The sequence below is a fragment of the Ictalurus punctatus genome, chromosome 15 (genome assembly GCF_001660625.3).
Source record: "Ictalurus punctatus breed USDA103 chromosome 15, Coco_2.0, whole genome shotgun sequence".
NCBI classification, from domain to species: domain Eukaryota; kingdom Metazoa; phylum Chordata; class Actinopteri; order Siluriformes; family Ictaluridae; genus Ictalurus; species Ictalurus punctatus.
In genome coordinates, this window is record NC_030430.2 from 17,515,151 (window position 1) to 17,536,932 (window position 21,782).

Consider the following 21,782-nt stretch of genomic DNA (forward strand, 5'->3'; position numbering starts at 1 on the left):
GTTTGAGCTTTTTTTGCATTCATTTGCATCCATATATTAAAGCAATAGTTATGCATCTTGCTGTATGAATGTATTAGGACTAATTATTCCACAGCCCTGTTGAATGTTTGATTCTTCTTAGTCAGAAGGTGATGAATTAGGATTGCGGAAGGAGTCAAAGTGGCTTTGTTACTAGCACAATTTGGATTATTTTCCTATAACAGCACATCCAGAAGTGTTCCTCTATTAATATAGTGACTTGCCAGAAATTATAATTTTAATTTATTAATAAACACGTTGTACTTTTAAACATTTATATTTACTAACCTGCACACACCTCCCAGCAGCTCCCACTTCACATCTATTACTGTATAATACTGCTATTGAACACTTTTACTATTATGACTCTCACTGCAGGAAGCATGGTGGTGAGTGGTTGCCTTGCACCTCCAGGGCTGGGGGGGCGGGGGCGGGGCGGGGGGGGGGGGTGGTTCCTCAGGGTACTCCGGTTTCCTCCCCTAGTCCAAAGACATGCGTTGTAGGCTGATCAGCATTTCCAAATTATCCGTAGTGTCCAAATGTGTGTGTGCGCGTGTCCAGGCTGTCCCCTACCTGGGGTGGACTCCAGACTCCCCTGTAACCCTGTGTAGGATAAGTGGTATGGAAAATGGATGGATGTCGCATTTGATGTTGTTGGATGTCCATAAAACAAGTTAGTCCCTGTTATCACTTACCTTAATCATAGGTATACTTTATATATGGCATGTATGTTATAACAAGAGATTTTTATTCAATGGGGAATTCATTATTTTGTTTTTAATGAGAACTTCGTTTAAAATACACGATATCTATTTTTAAATCCTAGTACAATACCTAATACAATGTAATAACGTTATCCATGATGGATTGGCTTTATTTATTTTTTCCTTTTTTGCTTGCGCTGATCTGGCAACCCTGGGAGTGAGCTCTGTGTTTGGATGCTACGTGTAATTACCACATGTCCGTTTATTTATTTTCTAGTTTCGTGTAGTTTTAGCTGAGAGTGGGGGAAGACATTGCTGCAACCCAGTAACATTGCGGCTGCTGGTAAAACTGGAGAGAGCTGTACATAGAAAGAAGCAGGCGCTGTCATTCAGACACAGGCGACGTCGTCAGGTGAGTCCTGGTCTGGGGTGTTTAATTAGCTTTATTATAACCTGACCCATTAGCTAAGCTCACTAGTAAAGTTTTTATTTTTGTTTAATGGAGGACTGTAAGACAGTGAGCTGAAGTAAACATGACTGTCTGAAATCTAATCTAGTCGCAGCTTCTTTTCTCTTAGCGCCTTTGTTCAAGCTTTGACACTGGAGCTCTGCTGGGAAGAGAAGTCACAGCTAGCCGGGAAGCTAACTAACTGCATTTAAAAAAAAAAAAAGAAAAGCTGCTACCGGTAAACTGCCGCTTGGGTCAATATTATGGTTAGGTGCTAGCTTATTGAGGGCATTTCCTGAAAATAAAATAAATAAATAACATGAAACACCATATCTAAACGTCCAAACGAATAACAGTAAGCTTTAAATGTGCACACTGAAAGATTTAAACAAACATCCAGTTTGGATTTAAAGACCCAAGACGGATTTCCAATCGCAATAATGTTTTAAGGTGGACTAATGTAAGGGACACCAAGTCAAGCTGATATGACATTTATTTCCTCACTAATACGTTGTGAGGTATTTTTAAATATTTTGTGCTGGAGTAATTATATCAGTGCGTAATTGTTAATCGACGGCGTTAGTATGGTTTTAAATGATATATTGATATATATATATATATATTTACACATACACAGGCACACACAAAGGTTTCAGGCGCGCTACCTTAAATTATGATGTCAGCGCGCAGCACTCGTGCGGCTGCATTTACGTCAAGAACATACAAAGCGCAAACTAGGTCTGTATGCACATTTCACGCGGACTGCACGGCTCAGTTGGCGGTTCGAGTCTGCTTGATTTCATTCCTCACCAGAGAAGCAGATCGAGGAAGCGGGCGCCTGTCGTTCCAGGTAAGAAGGCTGTGTTTCCCGTGGGGATCCTGTGTGTAAATCAGCGGGGGGTTGGGGGAGGAAGTGCATGAGGTGAGGAGATGATGCTCAGTCATTTTACAGAGCAGTGCTGGGAGTCTGCATTGCTGAGCCGTATGCGCTATAGGCTATAAACTAAAGACACAGCTGTTATTATCAGGCCTGGAGAAGATTCAAAGCTGCATTTAGTCATTGCATCTGTTGTTTTGTTGTGATGTGACTCAGTATGCTGAGTCAGACAGACTAGTGGTGGTGTCTACACACTGGTGGTGGGGTATTGGCATGGTAACCAATGTGTCTATGCACAGTGTACTTAAACTGGGGGTGATGGTGGTCTTTTAGACTAAAGCATTTCATTAGGTTGTCTTGGTAAGGGCACGTGTGGAAACACTTACACGAGCAGATTTTTCTTTGGCGGCTTTAACAAGTATAACCGTAAAAGGTTGGTTTGTTTGACTAAAGGGTGCGTTAGGGAGGACAGAATAAAGTAAGGAGGTCACTCAGCAACGGTACATGCCGTTCTTGCACCATGTTCTTTTCTTTTGTTTTCTTTTCTTTACTCAGTCCCAGCGATGCTTTCATTCGTCCCTTAATTAAGAGCATCATCATTAACACTGGAATGCTCACCTCTGTCTAACCCATGGAGTCTTGCTGTTCACAGGTGATGACGCTGATGTCCTAGTATACACAGCCTACTTGCAATCCATGGACTTCAATGACATCTTGAAAGAATACACGACTGATTAAACTATGTGGCATTTTGAAAATTCATGAACTCCTTTTTTTTTGTGCAGCTGCCTTTAATACTCCTGTTTGCTCTTTCCTACAGTAATCCGCAGATGGCGCATTATATTCTTCGTGAAAGCATGTTAAAGGAGCTGTTTATTATTTTAGTGCCTTCTGCGATTGTAATGTGAAGTGCAATTTCAGTGAAAATCATTTCACTGAAAAAGACATTCTGCTCCCTCCATTAAAACCCGCCCTGCATCCCAACTAGCACACTATCTGTACTAAATAGTATACGAGATGAGAATTAGTATGTCCCAAATCATAGTATGTTATAATGAGCATCCCAAAGGTACCTGGATAGTCTACTATTTTCGTGGACACTTTTTCAGCTACCATTACCCACACCTCCTTTTGTGAGGCATGAGGAGCTTTGTGACCAAATGCATTTTAGAGAGGTGTAAATGAAATTTTGAAAAATACATCAAGGGCATGATAAATTATACTATATAGTATAAGTTACGTAAGGAATAATAAATGAAGAAAAGCATCGTGGAGTTCATTTATGGTGACAGTGTGCGTAACTAGGCAACAACGTTCTCTTCCCTTACACGATGTGTTGGTATGTCCCCATACTTGCATACTCTTTTATTACAGATTTAAAAGTATGTACTCTTTTTCTTCACAAAAACAGTAAATAGTATAAGTAGGCCGATTAGAACGCAGGGCGTGAATACTTCATGGATTACCTTGGGGAAAGGGGCGGGGCTGTTTCAGCTAGGGGGTGGAGCTAATGATAATGATGGAAGAATTGCAAACAGAAGCTTAAAATGAAACTATTAAGAGCTATACATTGTAATACTGAGAATAAGTTGTTGTAGTGTATATTTGAAATTCTGGTTATATTTAAACGTTACAAACTTCACAGGGTTGTCATGTTCAGCCTTATTTTTGGATCCCTCTGCTGGCAAGCTAGACTGATAACATAAGTCAGGATTCGCAAACATGTGGTTTCTTCTGTTCCAGATAGAAGAATTGCACCAAATCAAGAGCATATACCTGGGCAACTTCTACCGCGCAGTATAAATATATTGTGTCACACTGTACGAGATGATGCCAATAAAATCTTTTTATGAGATCAGTTAGGTTCACATGTGCTGCACATCAGATTATACAGTAGATTCTGTCACAACACGCATCATAGCAGGAAGTTTGGTTAAACATTTCTGACACTTCCAGAGCTTATCGTTTGCAACAGTTCTAAATCACTTGGTGGTGAGCGTCATGTTCAGCAGAAAGAGGCCACCAGTTTTAACTCACAACAAATGACTTTTTTCCCCCCACGATTTGTGATTTTTATCTGCAACAACTTTAACCTGCAAAATGGCAGGTGCCAAACTGACCTAGCTATTTAAAGATCGAATCCATATATTTTCCGTACTGCTTATCCTACACAGGGACGCGGGGCAGTCAACATATGGGAATATGTTGTGTTTAGTGTATTATTCTTGTGAGGAGATATTACTCCAACTCAATCTGGTTGAGCGTTATTAAATGTGTATAAAATGGCAAATTTCATTTTCAAATTTCATTAGTTTTCCACAGGCAACCGCTGCTTTTTTAAAATGCCCTTTCTATCACCAGTCCTTAGTCCACAGTGCATGTCGAGCCATCAGTTTCTGATAAGAAACTTTTTATGCACGTTTTTGTTACATACTCATTCATATTTAGCCAACATACTCATATTAGTAAGGCACTTGGGTACTGCAGCAGCTCTGATGAGCCCACTTTGTCACATAAATGATGCCAAATCTGCTCTTCGGGGAGTGACAGGTGGCAGTAGAGAACCACTTCCTGTTGGTTAGAGAATGAAAGTGTAACCTATAATGTGAGGCCCAAAATCCAAGACCCGAAATTCAGCTCATACTGATGTATGAGAGTGGTCAAGAGTGTATTTGCTGTCCTGTTTTTCTTTGTAATGAGCTCACATGAGCTTTTAAGCACTGGTGTTAGCATTATCGTTAGCTGCCCTTTCAATATATTTTCCAACTCCAGTTTGTACTAGAATAAAAGGATCCTTAATTAAGAAATAAAAGGATCAGGTTAGCCTACCTGGTTGGGTTACGGTTTTGTGTGATTTATGCCACCAGGATTATTCGTAGAATTCTTAGGAAGTATTGTTTAATCTTCTTAAGAAGAGAAAATGAGAAAAATGTTGACCTTCATAAATCAGACCATGGCTATAAAAATTCATGCCCATAATTCTGATTCAGCCTATCAGAGGTTAGCTAATTGTAAAAAAAAATTCCTCTCAGGTCTGAAATTTGGCTCACTTAATTTTGAATTTAAGATTGATTTTAGTTTTTTTTCAAACCCTCATTCTGAAGCAGACCTATGAATTTTTGATATTTAGGCAGTGGCCAAAAGGCTCACTTTGGCCCTTTGGTGATCCTTTAATGTAACGTTCACATCCATGTGATAGTGAGGGAATGGAATATGTCGCATTGGAAAATACGCCAAACCACAGAATACTTTTTCAGTATGTCTACATTCTCCAAGTGCACTACACTCGTCCATATGGCCATAAAAACTAGAACTTGATCTTGCAGTTGTCCTTCTTCCTGCACTTCTCTAATGGTCTTCTTACGTTATAATTTGATTAACAAAAATGATGATACAGTACTTGTTTGTGAGATGTTAACATTCGCTGCCATTCTTTTTGTAAGCAAAAGAGTATTTTTCTGCATACATTTTGAGCATGAGCAATGGAGCGATCATTGGTTAAGCAGGAGCCATGTTTTTGTGTTCAGTTGCAGAGACTGAGACTCGGGCAGCGGCAGGCCTCGGATCGCAGCGCCATGATGGAGGGAGGCATGCAACTGCTGAATCGCGATGGCCACAGCATCTCGCACAACTCCAAACGCCACTACCACGACTCCTTCGTGTCGATGAACAGGATGCGGCAACGCGGCCTGCTCTGTGACATCGTGCTGCACGTGGCCAACAAGGAGATCAAGGCTCACAAAGTGGTGCTTGCGTCCTGCAGCCCCTACTTCCACGCCATGTTTACTAGTAGGTGATCTTACAGTGTATACTACCTCATCAAATGCAGAAAAATGTGAGAATTATTTAAAATAACTTGGACCATCTCAACATGTTAGCTAAATATTATTCAGGCTGTGTGTTTTATTTTGTCCCATCTGTGTGTCCATCAAAAAACTAAAATTTGTTGTTATAAATATTTCAAACAATTCATCATTACAGTTAAAGCTAATACTGTTTGTGTTTGTCTCGGAGCTAAATTTGTTCAGCATCCTATTGAATCGCTTCCTGTTTCACCTCCTTTCCCACTGGCCTGTGTTTTCCATGTGTATTCTTTTCCCTTTCCGGTCTTAGGTCAGCAGGTGCCCTGTTTTTCCTATTTGCCTTCATCACCACTGCCCCTCAGGCTAGAGTGTGCTGATACGTCTCAGGACAGAGTGGACAGTAGTGTGCCATTACTGTTCTGAGCTTACCATACACCAGCAGACCTCTGACCTCATCTCTGTCCTCTGAGCCGTTCATTTAAACCAAAGTGGACTAGTACCACTCACTGTGATGAGGAGCTTAGAGGAGAAAACACTAGAACATGTAAATGTGAATGAAACGCCTCTTTGACTCGGCAGCCTGATTTGATAAACACACCCAGTTTTTCTCAAGTTACTTAATTTAACTTAAATGTCAGGCTTTATTATCAGCATGCTTTCTAACCCCCTGTCAACATGACCTTTCTTTTATGTCAAATCTGCTACTTGAAATTGTGTGTGTGTGAACGTGTGTGCGTGCGTGTGCTGCGCAGATGAGATGTCAGAGAGCCGGCAAACCCACGTGACGCTGCATGACATTGATCCACAGGCACTGGAGCAGTTGGTGCAGTATGCCTACACCGCTGAGATAGTAGTGGGGGAAGGCAATGTGCAGGTACAACTTAAGGGTGTCTGATATGACAGAAATATCATAGCATGATATACTTGAAAACACTTCCACAACAAGAAGTATCCATCATGTAAATCTGGGCAATATGACATGATATCAGTATTGTGATATACAGTGGGGTTCAAAAAGTCTGAGACCATGCTGGAAATCTGGGATTTAGTTTTATTTCAAATCGGAAATAAACAGAAGGTTTTTTTTTTGTTTGTTTGTTTTTTTGTTTTTTTTTTAGAAATGTTAAATATTTAAAACAAAGTAATGTTGAATATCTTGGATATTTAATATGCATGATTCTGCATCAGGTCCCTATTTATATAGAAGCACATTTATGATATTGACCATGTTAACTGCTTTGTCTAAAAGGTCAGATTTTCCTCAAGCCTAATGTCTTCTATTGAAGCAAGCACACTTCAATGGATTTGATCAAAATAGATCATCAGGTTTTGTACAAACTTGTGGAGTAATTTGTAATGAAAATTGTTTTTTAAATTTAGAAAAGAATGTAACATAGAAGCATTTTCACTAGTGCTCTCAGACTTTTGGACCCCACTCTATAAAACGTAAGGCTAGGCTCCTCTGAGAGTATTGTGATTATCAGGTGTCAGTGGGGTTCAAGAACAATGCGGAACAAATTCAGACCTCATAAACAAATTGCAGACCTCCACAAGTCTGGTTGTTCCTTAGGAGTAATTTCCAAAGAATGTAAGGTACCGTGAGCATCCGTACAAACCGTTGTATGCAAATACAAAAATCTTGGGACCATACAGCCTCTGCATTGTTCAGGAAAGTGGCACAAATTAACTCCAAGTAATGAAAGGTTCAACTGAACCCCAAGAAAACAACAAAGTTATAATTTGGTCGCAACAGGACAATTATCCTAATCATATTCCCAAAGGTGAAGACAAAGCCCTGACCTGAATCTCATAGAAAATTTGTGGTCTGAACTGAAAAAAACACATCTGACTAAGGAGGCTCACAATCCTGTCTGAGTTACAGCAGTTCTATCAGGAGGAAAAAGGAACAATTCTGTAACGTGAGAAGCTTGTGGAAGGCTACGGCAAGCCTTTGAGTCAAGTTACGGAATTAAAAAGGCAATGCCACCAAATACTAACAAATTTTGTTACATTTTCACCCACTTAAAAGTAGATGTAGTAAATAAAAGCTAAACTAATGAATCTGTCTTTAGGAAATTATTATTAAATTAATGTTGTTGAAATAAAGTAGATTCTTGTTGAAATAAAGTAGATCCCTTAATTGACTTAACTCAGGAAATGTGAAGTACCATGAAATGTGTGCCGTTCTGAAAAGTTGACTTTGAATGCCAAAGTATGTAAAACTTTGGACTCAACTGTATATCTGCTAACAAACTGCGAGCAATATACAGGGTGTCCCAATAGTCTCCATACACAGGGGACTATATTTGCTAGCACCATGTCGGTTGTGCCTTCGTCAGTGGAGGTTGGTGGACGTCCACTTCTCGGTTGGTCCTCAACACTTCCAGTCTTTTTGTTAATAAGTTTGGCAACAGTGGCGTGTGTGATATGCTCGCCATGCTTCCTGCCAAAGTCCATCGCCACCTTGCAGCAGCTTCCCGATCCAGCCACGAGCATGATTTCTATATGTTCTTCTTTTGTCAAAGACATTCTTAAAGGCTATCTGAAAAAATATATATAAAGTATAAATTAAGTATGAAAAAGTTGTACTGTATGGAGACTTTAGTGAGACCCTGTAGTAGTGACCTTCAAAAACCTTAAAAAAAACCCTGTATTTTTATTCAACATCAAAAAAAAAAAGAACTTAATTACCAAGGCTAAAGAGTTAGAATGAAACATCCGTAACATATATTAATATCCAATAAGCAGCTTGTTGCTATGAGAGCAAAGAAGTTATAAAACTATCTACGATACCTGTGATACTTATAGAAATGTTTGTTGTGAGGTGATGTTTAATGCATTAATATTGTATCATATTGCCCAGACCTAATGTGTCTTATTTCTTTTATTTCACATAAAGTGCATCTTTATCTTCTGTAAAGGTACAGACATAGACTCCTATACATTTCCCAAATAATCACATCAAAGCGTCTAGACGAATAATCCCAATTTAGACTAACATTCCAGGCTTCTGCTCACAAAATCAGCGTTGAATTCAGCGTCTACACTGATTCAGTTTTGGTAGTAATATCCAACTTGGGTGATTTGATTACATGTAGACAGCATTAAGTAAAGGTGTGAATGGTGTCACATGTGTCATGTGATGAGTTCACTTGAGTAGTCTGAACTGCAATGTGTCCCTGACAACTTCAAAAAACCTCACCAGTGTTGCCATGTTCACGGGTTTCATGTGGAATTGAGTTACTTTTGAGATGCGCAGCCACATTGTTGTCTGATACTAGAGTACTTTTTTTCTGTCTGCGGGTTCATTTAAAAATACAAAAATTGTCCATACATACATTGAACATTGATTTGCACTACTACCAAACCATCAAGCGAAATAGCTTCACATGTAGTGGAGGAACAATTTTAAAGCCTTCACTCTCCCCAGCTAGCTACTGGTTGGGAATTGACAAATGATCAAATTGGTGTGAAAACAACAACCACAAATACAATAGAGCATAAATGAGTTTTCATATTTCGAAGATGTTCAGAAAGTCTGTGCGATGGTAACATTTGAATGTGTTTGTGTGTGTGAGAACGATTTTTTTTATTTTTATTTTTTTAAATCCACAAACACTGACAGTATGTGCCCATGCGGTCCTGCAAGGCACCGACTAAATTTGAGTCTACAACTCACAGTTTGCTTTGGTTACTTCCCTTTCTTCTGGTTGTTGAAATCATGTTTCATTATTTAATGAAAACCTTCACAGTCTGTTATTGGGGACAGTGTGAGCAACTTAAGCACCTGATAGTTTAATTAGGGCATCCTGAACCATGGCGAAATATAAACACCTTTTTTTGGAATGATTTTAAGGTGAAATTTGGTTGCTTTTGGTAGATATGGCAACCTTTCTAGTCATGAAAAGCGATCACAAGCGGTGATTGAAAATGCTTTCAAGACACATGAAAATGCCAGATGTGAGTGGCTATACTTCTCTGCTATTCACTGGTGATTGGATCACCAGAAATATTGATACCAAGTCTGGGCAGAGCTTTACTTAGTCAAGCCCTATGATGATACAGGAAAAAGATTGTTATGTACAGTATATCTTTGCTATGGTTAAGCTTCATGGCTTTTGGTTGTGTGTGTGATGTGTGAAGACGCTGCTCCCGGCGGCCAGCCTCCTGCAGCTGAACGGAGTGAGAGACGCTTGCTGCAAGTTCCTGCTCAGTCAGCTGGACCCCTCTAACTGCCTGGGCATCCGTGGCTTCGCTGATACACACTCCTGCAGCGACCTGCTCAAGTCTGCCCACAAATATGTCCTGCAGCACTTTGTGGAGGTGTCCAAAACCGAGGAGTTCATGCTGCTGCCGCTCAAACAGGTGAGGATGGAATGTTAGGCTGAGATTTTCAGAATGTGTTATTCAGGAGTTCAGCACCGGCAACCCAATGCTACAGTTAACCTGTAGCAGCAGCTTCCTTTTAGTATTTAACTTTTGGTCACCAAATTGTTCACGAATGAACAAAAACATGATTATCAACCCATTTATGTAATTTACCTACAATTCTGAAAAAGTTGAGACAGTATGGAAAATGCAAAAAAAAAACAAAAAGAGTCATTTGAAAATTCAACTCACCCTGTACTATATTGAAAACACATTATTAACACATTATTTGATGTTTTACTTTGTGAATTTAATTTCTTTTTTGAAAATATACACTCATTTCAAATCTGATGACATCCAAAGAATTGGGACAGTCGACTGTTTACCACTGTGTAACATCATCTTTTCATTTAATAACACTTATTAAGTGTTTGGACACTGAGTGAAGACACCAGTTGGTTAAGTTTAGCAAGTGGAATTTTCCCCCTTTCGTCCATTATGCATTTCTTCAGCTGCGCGACTGTACAGGGCCTTCGTTGCCTTATTTTGCGCTTCATAATGCGCCACACATTCTCAATCGGAGACAGGTCAGGACTGCAGGCAGGTCATGCTCGCACCCGCACTCTCTGCTTACGCAACCATGCGCCTGTAATCCGGGCAGAATGTGGTTTGGTGTGGTCCTGCTCTGGATGGCAGCATATGTTGCTCCAAAATGTGTACATATCTTTCTGCATTTATGATGCCTTCACAGATGTGCAAGTTACCCATGCCATGGGCACTGACACACACCCATACCATGACAGATGCCGGCTTTTGGACCTGACGCTGATAACAGCTTGGATGGTCCTTTTCCTCTTTGGCCCAGAGAACACGACGGCTGTTTTGTCCAAAAACTATTTCAAATGTTGACTCATCAAACCACAAAACACGATTCCACTGTGCCACTGTCCATCTCAGATGAGATCGAGTCCAGAGAAGTTCACGGTGCTTCGGGACAGTGTTGATGTATGGCTTCTGCTTTGCGTTATAAAGCCTTAACTTGCATCTGTGGATGCAGCGGCGAATGGTGTTGACTAACAAAGGTTTACCAAAGTATTCCCGAGACTCATGACTGTTTTTAAGACAGTGATGTCTGAGGGATCGGAGATCATGCGCATTCAGTAGTGGTTTTCGGCCTTGCCCTTCATACACAGAGATTTGACCAGATTCCTTGAATCTTCTAATTATATTGTGCACTGTAGAAGGTGAAATGCCCCAAATCCTACCGATTTGTCTTTGGGGAAAGTTATTCGCAAAGTGTTGGATTATTCGCTGACATACTGTTGGCAGATTGGCGAGCATCGACCTATCCTTGCTCTTGAAGGACTAGGCCTTTTTGGATGCTACTTATATACTAAGATTAGACGATTACCTCACCTGTTTCACATCACCTTCTTATTTCAAGTCCCAAGTTTTTCAGAATTGGGGTTGTAATTTAAAGTTACTGTCTGAAGTCATTTTTATGTAAAGGTCTATTCAGTGGCTGTCCTCTTTGTGTCAAGAATGCCATGTCCTAAATGCTTCCTTTTAACCCAATCTCACTTGAGAGCTCCGTCATCGCTCTATACCTTAATGATGGCCCAAAAGTCTAGATTGGAGAAGAACTCCAAGGATTAGAGAGACTTTTGAGACTGCAGCAAAAGTAGCCAGGGGTCCATGAAACATAGCCAGGAGGTCCTTTTTAAAAAATGAATTCTTATTGTTTTAGCCTGTTTCATTAATCCCTTGATCTGAATGGGTTTAAGGCTTATAAATAATGTCCCCAGGTAACTAATGTGTTTTCTCAATGGAAGTTCAGCAGCAGAAACCTCTAAAGTCATAATAGATCGACAAAATATTACTATATACAATTAAATACAATAAATCTGTACTGAGGGTCCATGAAATTCATTTTACAGTTAAAGGGGTCCCTGGCTACAAAAGGTTTGAGAGCCCCTGCTCTAATCGATGACTCATTCCTACATCTTTGTAGCCCATGATCCTGAAATCGATTGAAGTGTGCCGTCATTAAGGATGCATCAGTTCTTTAAATAGACCGGGAGGAATTGAGGAGAGAGGAGGCTCTCCATGAGAGGATGCACAAGTTTCCTTGTTATTGTAGGATGTGATGCAAGTATGTGGGTTAAATTCTCCAACCTGACAAGAATGTCTAAATACAAAATGACAATATAGTAAAGAACATCCATCCATCCATTTTCTGTACCGCTTATCCTACACAGGCTTGCGAGGAGCCTGGAGCCTATCCCAGGGAGCTCAGCACAAGGTGGGGAACACACTATCGTAGGGCACAATCACTCACACATTATGGGCAATTTAGAGATACCAATCAGCCTACAGCACATGTCTTTGGACTGGGGGAGGAAACCAGAGTACCCGAAGGAAATCCCCAAAGCATGGGAATAGCATGCAAACTAGTATGCAAATAGCTAGAGGATAGCATGCGCACACAGGGCGGAGGCGGTAAAAGAACCCCCAACCGACAGAATTGCGAGGCAAACGTGTATTCAAATCTGTTATGACCAGTGACAGGTTATTAAGTTGGGCAACAAGTCCGTAATAAGTAATGCATAGTTAAGTGAAGCGTCAGTAAGCAAGGAAGTATCTGTTGACAAATATATTTGCTGTACTGCTTCCTTTCCTCTTGTCCCCAGATGGAGGGAAAGGAAGCAGGCAGTGACATGCAATTATACAAGTGAGAAGCTCAGATCTCAGCCAGACAACATTTTTGAGCCTAGACACAAATCCTATGCTAGGTCAGCATCCTGATTCTTTCAGGGGTCATGAATGTTTTTTTTTTTTTTCTGCATTATCTAAAATTATCTGCCTCAAATGATCTCTTATATGCAGTGTTTGTCTGTTCTTAATCCTCTCTCTTTTAAATAAATTTACTTATTTGAGTAAATTGACTAGTGCTTCTTTTGCTTAGTTGAGGTCTGTCACTCTCACGCTGAAAGGCTTTTTTTCCTTAAGCCTTTTTAAAAAAAAAATCTCTTTTCAGGCATTGGTGGTGTTCCATGACTAACAGTAGTTGATGAAAGGGCGGCACTGCTTGGTTTCTTTTGCTGTCTCTGTCTTGCTGTCTGTTTTCTCTCTGTGTTTTTCACAGCAAGTGTTGGTGGCTTGTGTCACTGCAGCAGTATGCAATTTATTCCTCTGCCCACTCAGCTGTGACATATGCCAAGATTTAAGGCTTAAGACCAGGGAAAATCATGATTGTTTCCCTTAGAGATCAGCAGTTCAGTAGAAATACTCAAACTAACCCGTCTGGCACCAACAATCATGCCACGGTCAAAATCACTAAGATCACATTTTTGGCCCATTCTGATGGTTCATGTGAACATTACCTGAAGCTGCAGGCCTGTATCTGCATGATTTGATGCATTGCACTGCTGCCACTTGTTTGGCTGATTAGATAATTGCATGAATGAGTAGGTGTACAGGTGTTCCTAATAAAGTGCTCAGTGAGTGTATGTATCCTTGCGGACATGCACAAAAATACCTGTATGCACTTATGACCAGGACTGTACTGGGCACAGGTGTGTCCACTGTCTTTGACCCCTGACCTTGACAGTATGGAGAAAATTCTGTCCAAGAGTGTAATATAATCACAACTGTGGGGAAAAAAGCTTGAAATATAATATGTGATTGCTTTTAAAGGTGGATCACATTCCCTTCTTAAAAAGCAATCCTCTGCTGATCATGCAACATGCCAGAAAAGCAATGAAGGTTTAGTTTTTTCAGTGTGGATCATTTTCTCCAAGTCCCTATTGAAAAGCAATACTGATTATATTATTACATCGAGTACATGATTGCATTTCATTCTGGCTCAAATCTGTCAGTTTCAGCCATATAATTAGGATATTCAGCACATGTATACTGTTTATTGGTATCTTTTGGTTTTTCTACATCAAACAAAATATACTTAATAGCTTAGTGTACATTGTGTGGAATTTGCTTTCAAAAATAATTACCAAATAAATGTTTGAGATGAAATAATTTGTAAACTGAAATTCAGCAATTGTAGAGATGTGTATGCCATGCATTTTGAAAGAGATTAGATTATTAACTGATTTATGTAGATCCAGAGATTTCCCATTATCAGATTACTTATGTGCATATACATGTGTCAAATGGGATAAATTGAAAGTGTATGTTGCTGTATTGTGTGTGTGCTACAGGTGCTGGACCTTATCTCTAGTGACAATTTGAATGTTCCATCAGAGGAGGAAGTGTACAGGGCTGTACTAAGCTGGGTCAAACACGATATTGATGGGCGGAGGCAGCATGTACCCAGAGTGAGTCTATCCCTGCCTGTCAAGTATACTATCTATACCAATTCACATATATAACCTATTACTCAGTCATCCCTTCTCTGGCTCCCTGTCTGCTTCAATCTCACACACTGGGCAACGTTCTCCTCCAGCTGATGAAGTGTGTGCGTCTGCCGTTGCTGACGCGGGACTTCCTGATGGGTAACGTGGACACGGAGCTTCTGGTGCGCCACCACTCTGAGTGTAAAGATCTGTTGATAGAGGCGCTGAAGTATCACCTGATGCCCGAGCAGAGGGGCGTGCTTAGTAACTGTCGCACTCGGCCCCGTCGCTGTGAGGGTGCCAGCCCTGTGCTGTTTGCTGTGGGTCAGTACATCAAGATACATTTTCAGTATTTTAACGAGAGGCCGGTTTCTAGTTCATGTCAGTTAAGCAATCCATTGTGATCTCTCTCAGGTGGCGGCAGTCTCTTTGCTATTCATGGAGACTGTGAGGCCTATGACACCAGGACAGACCGCTGGCACATGGTGGCGTCTATGTCTACACGACGGGCCCGAGTCGGAGTCGCTGCTATCGGGAATAAGCTGTATGCTGTAGGCGGGTACGGAGCCTCTTATCCTTGTCTCTGGTATGCTTTCTCTGTTATTCTTGGAGTACATCTACCTGAGCTTGTGCTAGCACATCAGTGACTTTCTAAGAGGTTAAAAGGTAAACGTTGTTCATCCCTTATCTGGCTCCCTCCTTCTGATTATAAATTCTGTTGATTTTAACCTTTGGTTTCTTGACGTCAGATATGACGGCACATCTGATTTGGCCACTGTTGAGTCATATGATCCTGTGACCAACGGCTGGCAACCAGAAGTATCTATGGGAACCAGGAGGAGCTGTCTGGGTGTGGCAGTGCTTCATGGCCTGTTATATGCAGCTGGAGGCTATGACGGTGCTTCCTGTCTCAACAGGTAAGGTATCCTCTAGGGTTGGAAAGAAAGACAGTAGGTAATAAATCACATAAATATAACTCTTCTTCCAGGAATGTCAATACTGTATTGATAATCAATAAGAGATATAGATTCCCTAAAAGATAACTACCACCCCAGACTTTGGAGTTCAATACTTTATTTATTTGTTTGTTTGTCTGTCTGTCTTTTAAAATTATTTCAATTTTGCATTTTCCTCTTTTTTTTGTTTGCTTATTTATAATATTTGTAATAGAAAACTTGCACACTGCAGAATATACTGTAAATGGGTTTCATATGGATTCATAAATTAAATGTTAAATGTTTTAAAACAGATCTTGAACATTAAATACAATAAAAGGCTTATCTGTCAGTAATCCGACTTCCCTAGCCACACATACATTTAATATCCTGAGAATTCCTGTTCTCATTGATATTAACTGCTTTGGGTGAACATTTAAAGCAATATATTTTGGCCAGCAGTTTCCGGTTGATGTCCTTTGCTGCATTTTTCTGATGTACTAAAATGAACTAGTTAGGTAACATAAGCAATCATCTTCCAATTTTACCCGTAATGTACACTATATAGCTAAACGTTTGTGGATACCTGACCATCACACCCATATGTAGGCCTTCCCTAAACTGTTGCCACAAAGTTGGAAGCACACAATTGCACTGGACGTCTTTGTATGCTGTAGCATTACAATTTCCCTTCAATGGAACTAAGGGCCCAGATCTGTTCCAGCATGACAATGCACGTGTGCACAATGCAAGATCCATGAAGACATGGTTTGCCAAGGCTGGAGTGGAAGAACTCAGGTGGCCTGCACAGAGTCCTGACCTCAACCCCACTGAACACCTTTGGGATGAATAGGAACTAAATGAGGAATGGGATGTTCAAAAATCACATATGGTTGTGATGAGTACAACCCTTTGCCCATATATCAGTGCTTTAAAGGAATGGATTATTTTGCCGTTGCTGTATCCAATAATATTTTATTGTCATCATAAACACTTGTATGCTTTTCTTCTTTTATTCTCTAGTGCAGAGAGGTATGACCCACTAACTGGCACCTGGACCTCCATTGCTGCCATGAGTACCAGGAGAAGATATGTGAGAGTTGCCACACTGGGTGAGCTTATCTTTAGAAGTAATCTCTCTGCGTAACCTACCAAGAAATGTTTAATGCTTATGCTTGTGAATGACAACATTCACAATCATCAATGTTCCTGCAAAATAGGACTGATTCACTTGGCAAGACAAGACCTGTAATTTACAGTCCTCTTTGAAACTGATACAAAAGGTTCTATGTTTTATGTTGTTTAACACATCTAGATGTAGGTACCAAGAAATAAAAGATGAAATCCTAATCTCTCGTCTCTATCTTTTGATCTCAAATCTGAATGTCTTTGGTGTATAGCACAAATGACTAATTAATTGGTCTTGCCGTTCCAATAGTTTTGGAGGGAACTGTGTAATAAGTTTCACAAGTTTGACTTTTTTCCTGAAGTGGCTGCTAGTGCATAAAGCAATGTTACCTTTTTAACTCCCATTAACAAAAGTATAACTGGCTCTGTTTTCAGATGGCAGTCTGTATGCAGTTGGTGGATATGATAGCTCCTCACACCTAGCCACAGTAGAGAAATATGATCCACAGGTACTTTTTAATTTCATTTCATTTACTGTAAAACTTGGTATAAAGTTATAAAAGCTATTCTGCTATCATAAAAATGTAAGACGTATTTCAAAATTTAGTATGATATCAGGTTTCAGTTTTAAGATTTCTAAGGCAATATGTTTTTATTTTTCCAAGTGTTTCTAGACCATAGTCATGCCGTTTTATACATATCTTCCATGCAATGGATCTAGCTAGCTGCTTTGACTTTTATTTATATTTTTCTGGCCCAGAAGTAAGCTCCACCCCCAAATCAGAGCTCTTCTGTCCTGGTTAATTTCATAATTAGTTTCACCAAGGGGTTTGGGAAAGAACTTTGTCATTTTGTCGCAATTGTAGTTCACCTCACAGGCAGAAGACAGTGCTAAATCTTGCAGAGTACTTCTTTTAATAGACTTTTTAGGTTTTATCCCCAAAGCCACTCGTAATTTTTCTGTCCTTAAGAGTAATGCATGGACTGCCATAGCCAACATGCTAAGCCGGAGGAGCAGTGCTGGCGTTGCAGTACTGGAGGGAATGCTCTATGTTGCTGGAGGCAATGATGGAACCAGCTGCCTGAACTCAGTGGAGCGGTACAACCCCAAAACCAACACATGGGAAGGAGTGGCCCCAATGAACATTCGCAGGTAAGCGGGTAATCTGCAGCAAACAACTGCAAGTGTGAGTGCTTGGTGTATTGTGTGAACTGGGTGTAGTGCTCCTTCAAAAATAACTTGAACTTAAGAATTGGGTAACACTGTAAGATCAGAGAGTTCAGACTGAATTGTAGTAGCTATTGGCACAACAGCCAATTTAATCAGTGGCTAATTTAATCATGAAGGGGTTCTGATTGCAGAGCAAGCAGTTCAAATTGGCCAAGCAGCAAGAGGTTTGTTTTCACCAAACTTCTGAAACTTCGTGGGTTGCAGAACTCTCCTGAATGAGAACTGCAGACTTCTTGAACAAGTTCCTTATTTGCATTACCGCTGTCTCAAACTCTACAATGTGTCCAGCGTTAATGTAGCTAACAAAGCAAATACGGAGAAAGGCTGACGTTGTGTTCTTTATTGTATCGCTAAGATTAATGCAGCTTTTAAAATGAGCTGCACAAACACAATTTCAGATTTTCTGGGTTCTTGTTCTTGCTGCTAGTTGCTTCTACAGCAAATAAAGTCTTTCATAGAACATGCTTCTAATGTTTTTGACTTATCACTTGTGTGAAAAGCAAATATTTACTGGTCATGCCACTTGTTAGCTAAACACAGGTTATTAAAATGCTGGGTGTGAGGTAGAGGTCGACCAGTAGTGGATTTTACCAATACTTTTAACTACGTTGGGCAATACCTGTCGATAACTGATTAATCAACCGATAGTTTTCAAACTGATGCTGAATGAACACAACACTCAAAGTAAAATATTGCTGAACTTTTTACAAAAATAAAAAGTACTGAAAATGTACTGTAATTTTTTTAATGAAAAATATATTCATGTTAATATATATATATTAACTATTAACAAATATTAAAGTAACCAAAATATGTACATCGAAACTGAACCAAAAAGTAACACTCTAAATAATTAATTCATCCAAAATGAATCAAAAATACTTCAAATAACACAAAATTTGTTAGTGATGGTTTTTATTTCACCTCTAGAGGCCACTCTCGTACTGTATAATGACAGCAGACCCTTCTCAGCCGCTCCTGTAATTGCCACAACTCGGTAATAACTATTTGTGTGGGTTTTTTGCCGATAACCGATATGTCCAGCAATCGATTATCGGTGCCGATCAATCACTCGACCTCTAGTGTGAAGGTCGGTCATTCTCTGAAAATTGCGTTTGATCAATTAGCAATCTTAACCTCAGAATTTCCCAATCAATAGAAATTCTAGGGTACTCCCAAGCAGGAATTAAAAAGGTTCCTGGAAGTGTAGCCCAGGTAGTAAAATTGGCACTGGTTCCTGGTGTGGAAACAGAATTAATGTTTCTGAATATCTTCGCACATGTAAGCCTTGAGGTTCTGTCTCAATCTCATTTCCATCCCAATTATTTTAGACTATTCCTATACAGTCACAAAAAGATGCATTCATCTATAGCAGCGACTTTAATCCTGCTCAGGATTATAGTGCATCCAGATGGGATGCCTGTCTATCACAGAACACCATGCACATGCATTTGTACACCCATTCAAAATGCCTAGTTGAATTCATTATATATAAATATATATATAAATATTCTCATCCTCTTCAGGAGTACTCATGACCTGGTGGCCATGGACGGCTGGCTCTACGCTGTTGGTGGAAACGATGGTAGCTCCAGCCTGAACTCTATTGAGAAGTACAATCCACGCAGCAACAAGTGGGTGGCGGCGTCGTGCATGTTCACACGCCGTAGCAGCGTTGGAGTGGCCGTTCTGGAGCTGCTCAACTTCCCACCACCCTCCTCACCAACGCTCTCAGTCTCCTCCACCAGCCTTTGACAAAGGGTGAAGACCCGACTGAGCTCCAGCGGCTTGCCCTGCGTGGCCAAGAGGCGCAACTGCTCAGTATGAGCTCTGGTGGGAGAGCAGAAGCCCATGGACCATAGCACAGATGAAGAGAGGTAAAACAGGTTATATGAAATATGAAAAGTGAAGCCCACACATTTCTGCCCTCCTCATCCTGCACCTTCCACCCCAATGCTTGAAAGTGCAGAGTCCCTCTGCCATTTTGAAGTCACATGTATATGATGTATACTGTAATGTATCTATTTCTTTTTTTTTTTTTTTTTTTGGGGGGGGGAGGGGGGTGTCATGATATTGCAATAATATATAATAATGAACGATTTCACTTAGGAATGTAGTTCTTCGGTTCTGCCATGCATGTTGACCGAAATTTTGTCTTGGCAGAATAAAACATTTTAGTGCTGCTGTGCCACACTAGGTGGCAGTGATGTGCAAGCTGCCACATTTCACCATTGTGCATGGACGCACAGAAGCAGAGAGACTTCATACAGTGCTGGATATTTAACGATGAGCTAAGCCTACTCGAAATATTGACCAGAGAATTCAAGTACATGTTGAATATATTTTCTTATTTATTTTACTAAATGTAATATATAAACATATGACACTAATTCAGAGATGTTTTACGCAGAAGGACCACTGGATGTCTGATATTTACATATCAGAGATGGTAGAAGATGTGATTAGTTGAGAACGTCTGAGGGAGTTTTTTTCAGTGTAGTAAAAATATCGAGTTCATAGCCATGTAGCCATGTATCCGAAGCCAGAGAAATTATTGTATGACTCCGCAATCATACCATAAAAAACGGGGACGTTGTAGTCAAAGGCCTCTCTATTAAAGAGTATAGCCATACTGAAAGTGGATGTGACCTACATGCAACCTCACGTTACCTCACATTACTTTTCACGCAGCATTCACAGGTTTGTCTTTGAGAAAGCCAAACCCAGTGCTCGGCGATTACTTCTAGTCTCTCAGCACAAATGTGACTCCTGTATTGGAGTGACAATTATAGATACTTTATCCTGTTTCCTTCACTTGTGTAGGATTCGCTCATGTGTATATATTGCATTTCAGAACATTCACTGCTTTTGCACCATAGGGTTAGATCTGGGTAGAGTGTGTGTATGTGCTGCTGAGATGTCATGGGTATGAGCAACTACCAATGCATCCTATTTTAGTGGAGAACACTGACTTTGAGGATTTAGATATAGGAATCAGACAGTGAGAACACAGGATTACGAAACCCTTACTCATTGTCATATACACTTTGATTTTAAAAAAAATGTAGCTTAACTTCTAAGAAGTTACAACCTTTGTTTTTTCCTTTTTGGAAGGATTTTTGCTCTTGAACAAACCCATGCTAGGTCAGAAGAAGCTTATATGCAGGGACTATGAGTGTTAAGTCAGTCTACAGAGGCTCTCTTGTCTCTTTCTGTGGCAGGGACAGTGTTCTGGTCAAACCAGAATTTTTCCCAGGATAACCAACCCAGAAAAAAAGCCTATGTACATAAACAGATATCCATATTCAAATGTGCAATGTGTATGTAAACATGGATTTTTTTTTCCAGTTCATTTTGTTTTAATGTGTGTTGTGGTTGTTTATTTATAATATTTTGTTATATTTATGAAGGAAATTTAATTATTACTTAATTATTTTTTGCACTATTGTCAGATGGAGCAATATACTACTGTACACAAAAAAATAAAGCTGTTTTCAAAAGTAATGTGAATTCATTTTAATTTGGTGCTAAAGTGTTTTTTTGGGTCAAAAATTGGGTCATCTTTTTTTAGTCTAATTACATATTATAATAATAATTTGACAATTTATTTTTGTATTTTATTAGTGAATTATATTATTATTATTATTATTATTAAACAATTACTATTTTAGATTATAAACCATATATTATTCAATGTTTTTGTTTGTTTATTATTATTATATTTATAGGCGTATTTGTTAGAAAAACATTTCTGTTTTGAAACCCCTTTTCATCTTTGATCCTTATTGAGATCAAGTCAACAGACCCACAACTGGTGTATACCTGAAAAAGTTAATTGAATTTACATATTCACTCTTATAAGCACTAATGATATAGGAATAGTTACAGGCTAAATGGCTGTAAATTAGAGATGTGTGT

The 21,782-nt window shown here is 39.7% G+C and overlaps 1 protein-coding gene across 3 annotated transcripts; it reads left to right on the plus strand.

Moving 5' to 3' along the window:
* The first annotated feature begins 915 nt into the window (after positions 1–915).
* On the plus strand, positions 916–21,368 carry klhl17 (kelch-like family member 17). 3 transcript variants are annotated; one of them, XR_001814850.3, is made up of 13 exons: positions 1,143–2,020; positions 5,575–5,836; positions 6,603–6,724; positions 9,994–10,215; positions 14,436–14,552; positions 14,681–14,894; positions 14,985–15,129; positions 15,320–15,487; positions 16,529–16,617; positions 17,069–17,142; positions 17,605–17,786; positions 19,391–19,741; positions 20,028–21,368. XR_001814850.3 is itself a non-coding variant. In XM_017487600.3 (12 exons), exons 2-12 carry the CDS (start codon positions 5,623–5,625, stop codon positions 19,617–19,619), a joined length of 1,776 nt encoding a protein of 591 aa, XP_017343089.1. In that variant the 5' UTR covers positions 916–1,134; positions 5,575–5,622; the 3' UTR covers positions 19,620–21,368. The 3 variants fall into 3 exon arrangements, 2 of the variants coding, with proteins under 2 accessions (XP_017343089.1, XP_047016207.2); XM_017487600.3 differs by lacking the exon at positions 1,143–2,020 and adding an exon at positions 916–1,134 and having other exon boundaries at positions 19,391–21,368; XM_047160251.2 differs by having other exon boundaries at positions 19,391–21,368.
* Positions 21,369–21,782: the final 414 nt, after the last annotated feature.